Consider the following 7,686-nt stretch of genomic DNA (forward strand, 5'->3'; position numbering starts at 1 on the left):
GGGTTCAAGATCTCGTCACGGTATCGTACACCTGTTTTACTGCCGCTAACACTTGTGACTTTGTATACCTTGCTCTCGTGGCATAATAATACATAATTTGAACGTTTATGATTAGTTTTGTTTGCTGGTTCACAAGGGGATTTCTTAACCGTAACAGTTGTCTATTTCACAATTCGCGCGATTCAAAGAACAAACGTACCACAGAATTATGTCAAGACGGACGACGTTTACGCACAATCCCTCATCTTTACCCTCACTTCACAATTTTCTTACCTGATCGTGCGAGGTTCCAAACACAAAACATGACACAATGCCTGAAAATACATTCAACAACTCTTCTTTATATTCACAAAGAAAAAAAGAAATCACCTGAATCATGACACACGATTACGTGAACGGCACACACCACGCCATTGTCAGTAACAACACGTGCTCCGTCTCTGTCTACACCAACACTAACTTCAGTGTGCACCATGTGACACCAAGAGTTTCATCACTCGCTTAAGTCTATAGACTCTCGCCCAGTCGGCCGCTGTGTTCCCGTAGTTGTCCCTGGCGTTGACGTCCAGCACCTTGAGGTCCAGGATCAGCTTCACCGCCTCCAGGTCTCCATCAAGACAAGCCAAGTGAAGGACGTTGTAACCGCGTCTGTCCACCAGTGACACATCAGCCCCTCTACCCACCAGGAACTCCACCACCTCCCTGTGTCCATTCCGTGCTGCCCACATCACTGGTGTCCTGCTGTAGACTCCTCCTCTATAGTTGATGTTCACGTGACCTGCTGCCAGGATCCGCTTCACTCTCTCCAGGTCACCGCGCATGCTGGCGTGGTAAAGGCGGAGGCCTCTTGCTGGTGATGGAGTTGCTGTAACACGAAGTAAACTGTGTACACCAGACATCTTTGTCACACATCTACAATGTTTACATCAAGCTGATACGTGACTCGGACATTGCTACATCATTGATACAATTCCATCATGGCTGACAACAATCCAAATTGACGGGAATGTCAACATGTGGTTTCTGGAATTAACGATGGAGTGTTTAATATGTAACTTTCTGTTAGAGTCAGAAGTTGTAGCATTTGTTTGTGTACGACTTGACAGTGTTGATGTTTGCTGAACTTTACAAGGTGATAGTGTCAGTACAACTGTCGTTGCTGGGTTTTCCACCTACTGTGGTCATCAGAGTCCTTTGTCGTCACTGGAGCCAGTGGAACCGTCTTGCTGGGTGTCAGATCCTCACTCGCGTCAGTTGTGGAGGCTGAAACAGGGAATATGTTGTTCAGAAGACTATACATGGCACATAAGCATTTCTACTGACGATCTGTTTTCGCCTTTCGAGATATGTTTGCCCTTTCAGTATCATGCATGATTAAAATATAAAAAAATATCCTATGGAAATATATTAGTCATATATCGTTCAGTTTGATTGAGATAACTCTTAATAGCATTCCTAATATTAATTTTTCAGTTGGAAATTCTGTGATTGACAACGTCCATCAAAACCGGGTGAGATCCATCCCTCTTGTCAAAATCACCACGGGCATATACATCAATGTGTTAAATGCAGGGAGAATTAAAAACTGAGCTTCCTGTCTGCTGTGTTTCCCACCTACCCTGTAAGTCTTGTGCCGCCACTGGCACTGGTGGAACCATGCTGTTTGGGCTCGGGTCAGTCGAGGCTGAAACAGGGAATATTGTAAATTGTAATAAGAATTACATATGAGCCCAAAACATTTATATTTACACTGTTGTGACTACTGGCATCAGGTTCCGCATTCCATAAATATTTTGCCTTACAGTATTATATATGGATGAAGTCCATATACATCTGTTACAAATGATGGTTTAATTTGATGGATGTGTCATTTCCTAAATATACTTTCACAGTTTGATTTAGTTAACTGAATACGCTCACCGTTGTGTACTGTTTGTGAGATAACAGATTAGATCCTCCTCTTTGTTGAAATGTTTGAATTGAATAGATGGCTCGGTTTTGGGGGTTTCTTTTAGCATAAACATGAACGGTGAAACAGTCAGTTCACCCTCATGATTAGGAATAGGTTAGGGATGCATAGTTTACGGGGACTTCATATGTAAGTATATATTATTTTCGCATCGTTGTTGTTAATATATAAACAAAAAATAGCATCACTTTTACCTACTCATAATTCCTCGTTATGGAATGACTACCTTTTTAGTTTGAGTTCATAACCATGGCCGAAATTTAAAAATGTCTTTCCTAACTGTCCCCTCTCTGTTTATCGCACCTGGTGTTTCAAGCAATTCCGTCAATTCTAATATGAAGCATGCCATCGCTAGTGTTTATCAAACAATGTTAATGACAACAGAGCAGCTTGGCTCCGTGTTTGTACAACACAGTTGCAATGTGTATCAGGCAGTCTCTGTTAAGCACTCACAAAACGTCAAAATATCGAGTTACAGTGACACACAGACCAATTATCAAACAACTGGTAATCGTTGGAAAGCAATGCCACATGTCGATGGAAGAAATATGATTTGATAAGAGACAAGGGTACAAACACGTGGCAGTATGTTGTGGTAAAGATCGAAATTTCGATTGCCCGGCATTCTTGCTCTGTTTCAATATTGCAAAGAACGAACTTAAAGCCTAATTGCCTTTCCATAGTGTACTTCCCATTGAATTTCAGGTAAAAAGATACCTTTGGCCATGTGCTACAGCAGGGATGTATTTCAATGCAATGTAGCAGCCCTGAGTAAAAAAAACACGATACATTCGCAGGGGGGCGAAAACGGTTTTTAGGCATTTTGATATGCATTTTCAAGGCTTCTGGTAGCATTATTTTCAAAAACATGCAACACATACAACAGGTAAAACAATGACATATATCCACATACCTGGTTAAGTTGAATTTGACCTTGAAAGAAGAAACTGCTGTGATCTGAGCTTGTTGCATTAAGTACAAACAGGTATTCCCCACTTAAGTCTAGGTGTGAAATAGAGATACCCAGATACAGTGCACCCTGCTTATAATATATGTTGTGCTACGTGTAGACAGACATTCCCTAACTCAGTCAAGGTGTGAAATAGAGATACCCAGATACAGTGCACTCTGCTTATAATATATGTTGTGCTACGTGTAGACAGACATTCCCCAACTCAGTCAAGGTGTGAAATAGAGATACCCTGACACAGTGCACCCTGCTTATAATGTATGTTGTGCTACGTGTAGACAGACATTCCCCAACTCAGTCAAGGTGTGAAATAGAGATACCCTGACACAGTGCACCCTGCTTATAATGTATGTTGTGCTACGTGTAGACAGACATTCCCCAACTCAGTCAAGGTGTGAAATAGAGATACCCAGATACAGTGCACCCTGCTTATAATGTATGTTGTGCTACGTGTAGACAGACATTCCCCAACTCAGTCAAGGTGTGAAATAGAGATACCCTGACACAGTGCACCCTGCTTATAATGTATGTTGTGCTACGTGTAGACAGACATTCCCCAACTCAGTCAAAGTGTGAAATAGAGATACCCAGATACAGTGCACCCTGCTTATAATGTATGTTGTGCTACGTGTAGACAGACATTCCCCAACTCAGTCAAGGTGTGAAATGGAGATACCCAGATACAGTGCACCCTGCTTATAATATATGTTGTGCTACGTGTAGACAGACATTCCCCAACTCAGTCAAGGTGTGAAATAGAGATACCCTGACACAGTGCACCCTGCTTATAATGTATGTTGTGCTACGTGTAGACAGACATTCCCCAACTCAGTCAAGGTGTGAAATAGAGATACCCTGACACAGTGCACCCTGCTTATAATGTATGTTGTGCTACGTGTAGACAGACATTCCCCATCTCAGTCTAGCCCCTTGATGCCAGATGGACATAAATGTCATTCTACTTCAACCCTCACCTTGAATTCCAATACAATTCCAAATATATCAATCACACAAATATAATTCACAGTTTTGATTTCTGTGGCTAATTTCCTGTTTCGACATACCATTCACTATTATCGCAGAAAAAGCTAAAATGATTTAAATTACCTTTCAAAGTAGGCTTCATCGTAAATATCGTCCTTTGATACAGTGCGACATCGCTATTCTCAGGGTTATTTACTGCATTTTGAAATATCAAAACCCGATAATTAACAGGTGTATTGAATTTCAGGTTTTCATGAAATCACTACTGCCGTTGCCGATGAACCCAGAATCGGTTCAGATGTTTTCCAAAATACACTTACAGGAATGCCGAAGCGCGCCACCATCTTGGATAGTGTTTACAAAATCACGTTTGGTGAAGGCCGGTATTGAGACACCTATTACATCATGTATATTTCATTGTCAACTGCCACAAATGCATCAATGAGTGGGCGATTTTGTTGTAGCGAGGGGAGATAACTGAAAAGAAGGCAGAATCGCTGGTTGTTCTTGTAAGTTTACTTGCATTCAGTTTTCATCATAGGCACTCGCAATATCTGCGAGTCAAGGCAGCTGGCAAGGTACACCCAAACACAGACAACACGTGGTTATACCCCCCCCCCCCCCCCCCACACACACACACACACACACACAAAAATAAATAAAATAAATAAATAAATAAATATATAAAAAAAATAAAAATAAAAAAAATGCAAGGTTAAAAAAAACCCCAAAACCGAGCTTGTGATGGGTGTATGCAATTATCGAACTGTCATGAATCGAAAATGGATTAGGCTTCTTATCTGCTTGAAATTCGAAAGTCACATAATTACTTTCGGAAAAAAAAACTAGCGTCGGTCCAGCTTCTCGCTTTAAGTCTGGTTCCCGACACAATGTGCGCTGCGACAACTTGCTACATGTACAGAGAAAAACCAAGTTTACGCGTTGCCCTGGCCACTTTCATTGAAAAAAACAAAAAACAAAAAAAAAACTCTCGTTTACAACGATCAGCCATTAACTGACATATGTTCTGCTTGGCCGCTCGCTGTGTTACATTCTACATAACTGTTTCGCTCTTGCACTAAGACTTGCTGAGTTTGCTGTATTATATTTTGCGACCCATTGTCTTACATTTTGTCTCACTTGTATTGTATTTGAAATCGGTATTGTGAAACTGACTTGTGACTTTGTTCTATTTTGCTGGTTCAAAGGGGATTTCCATTCTCTTCCCACAGAGGTTACTCCTGCCATATCTTCCTACGTAACCTCTGTTCTAATACGTCAGTAAGACCGCTTCCCTAACTTCCATAAACATTCAAATGATAAAATAGTGTTTTAAATCAACTGAAAAATATCGTTCAAGATTAAAGTCAAAATACAAAGGTTTTCCGAAGCGGGGTTTGGACCGCAATTGTCTCATTCGTAGGCAGACGCTCTACCGCACGTCCGCCAGGCCAACGAAGGTGGATGGGGTTAAATTATCTACTTATAGTTACTGTCATTCAATTGATTTTACGCATGCTTAAGTTATGTAATTTTTGTTATGTAATTTACACAATCCCATTTATTTGGGATTTCACTTTCTTAGTAACGTACACAGTCTAGACTACCAGTTGTTCGACTTCCTATGAAGTCTCAGTGACTGAGCGGGCTAGCCGGCTGACCTTGTGTCCTGAGAATTAGGTGCCTGACTCTGAGTACGCGGGTTGAATCCTAGATGGGACTAAACCCAAAAGGTATTTGAATTTGTATTTTACTAAGAAAGTGTATGACGTATGTTAAACTCAAAAGAAATCATCAAATTTTCCGCCCAGCCTGACGCTATTACTGACGCAAAATCAGTCAGAACGAGAACGGTAATTATCAGCATTTCTGGCTTCTCATCTAACTTACAATGAAAACGATAAAATGTATAAAAATACACAAATAGTTGGAAAATAGTTTCGGTGTAGTTCCTGTCATCATTATCAAGGAAATGATACACAACATATACAACAAGGAGAGCAACAGACACATGGAAATCTAGCATTTGTCCAGAGACATTGTAAGCCCTGTTCTGGCATCACCTCTTAATGTTTACATGCCTTGTAAGCCCTTGGTTGCCTGCATGGCCAACAAACTCAGTGCAGGACATGCAATAGTGGCATGTCCCTTTAGCCTTATGATCAAATGTACAATAAACTCCACATTCCACGTATCTACAATCCCCAGTATCTTATATGTTCCCATACCCAATAAAATATATGTCCTATCAACATTATGTTGACACGCGCAACAAAACCTGTACTGATGTGATGTAACCAGTATCTTAAAATGTCCTGTAAAGGCATGGCCTGTATGTTAAAATAAATCTATTAGTAAACAAGGATTTGAAATACTTGCAGTTCAAAACTGTCAAATTCTGAAATGAATGTTTTCCATAAAACGCAGGAAGTATACGTCCAACATATTGTTTCAAACGTTCGCAAATCTTTGGGCTGGAATAGTAATATTTTAACCAAGAGACAAATCTCTGCTAAAAGCCTCACCTGTCGTAGGTCCAGAATACGTTGTTGTCGCTGTCGTGAACACCCCATGCGACAAAGACGATGTTGTCAGCGAACTCTCATTACCACCAGTCTCATCAGCTTCTTGCCGCATCCCACAACAACTGATATTCAGTGTCATCAATTCCTGGGTAAGACCTGTGATTTGTTGTTTTGTAGCCAGATCTCCATTGGTCAGACTCAGCTGTAATGCGCGAACGTTTTCGATCATGTCGCCTCGTAATTTTCCAAGACTATTCCTGTAAATGCCTCTTTCCCGTCGAACATGTCTCAGCTCTTGACTTATTATTTTCAGGTGTGTCTTTGTATTTTGTAGGCTGGATTTAAGGCTGTTAATCTCAGCGAACGCCAGTCTCATACGTCTAGCCAAGGTACTACGTTTGGTCTTAGCTTGAACAGTTACAATTTTCCAAGATCTAAATTCCTCCTCCATCACTGCCACTCGATCAGCCAATTTCGGTCCACTTCGACCAGCCTGTACACCGAGTACACCAAACACCACAAGAAAGAAGATAAAGATTGAGATCTTCATTATTCCAGTGTACTGTGCAGAACGCAGCTAGGAAGAAGACTGCCCCGCCACCGACTAAACGCCTTTTATATAGTCCGACTCAGGTGTTTGGTGCAACGCCAGCTCGGGGAACCAACCACACGCTACACCAGTAGTGTGCGTACATGTTACGTCATAACGACTAACATGGCAGACAACTACATGGGAATACTGAGATGAGTCTAGACCACCAGGTATTCAGTAATCCTAACACTGTTCTGCATAATGTGTCTATTAAATCAACGCAAATTAACTATTTCAAATCAAGAACAATGAAGGATCTTTTTAGAAATGTTAGTTCTCATTTAATCATTGCGGTTTTAAAAGAAGTAGACCTGTTACGTGACTTGTAAATAGATAGATATTTTATGAGTGGAAGTTGAATTGGCAACTAAGGTTGTTAGTAGCTGTATCCTCGAAGGGGGTTCAAGTATTGTAAACTTATTGACCTCCTGAGAGGGTACATAAGTCCACAAACATTCAAAGTAAATTCTAAATTTCCAGGGTTTTAATCATAGAATAAGTGTCTCTTTATTGTATGGCTAGATTTCCCAAATTGCTGACGGCTGAGGGGATGATGTAAATCCAGCTAGGGTCCATGCAGGTAACAAAAGTACTGTAAGTCCCCATGGTCCCTAGTATGGTGATCTAACTTCAGTTGTTAGCAATC

General features: G+C 40.9%; 1 protein-coding gene across 1 annotated transcript; it reads right to left on the bottom strand.

Annotated features, from left to right (window-relative positions):
• Positions 1-315: 315 nt before the first annotated feature.
• LOC137259966 (uncharacterized) lies at positions 316-7,039 on the bottom strand. The gene is made up of 4 exons (XM_067797623.1): positions 6,449-7,039; positions 1,619-1,684; positions 1,177-1,263; positions 316-865 (listed from the first exon to the last, which is right to left on the bottom strand). The coding sequence occupies exons 1-4, from the start codon at positions 6,996-6,998 to the stop codon at positions 462-464; spliced, it is 1,107 nt and encodes a 368-aa protein (XP_067653724.1). The 5' UTR covers positions 6,999-7,039; the 3' UTR covers positions 316-461.
• Positions 7,040-7,686: the final 647 nt, after the last annotated feature.

This window comes from Haliotis asinina, chromosome 13 (genome assembly GCF_037392515.1).
Source record: "Haliotis asinina isolate JCU_RB_2024 chromosome 13, JCU_Hal_asi_v2, whole genome shotgun sequence".
NCBI lineage: Eukaryota > Metazoa > Mollusca > Gastropoda > Lepetellida > Haliotidae > Haliotis > Haliotis asinina.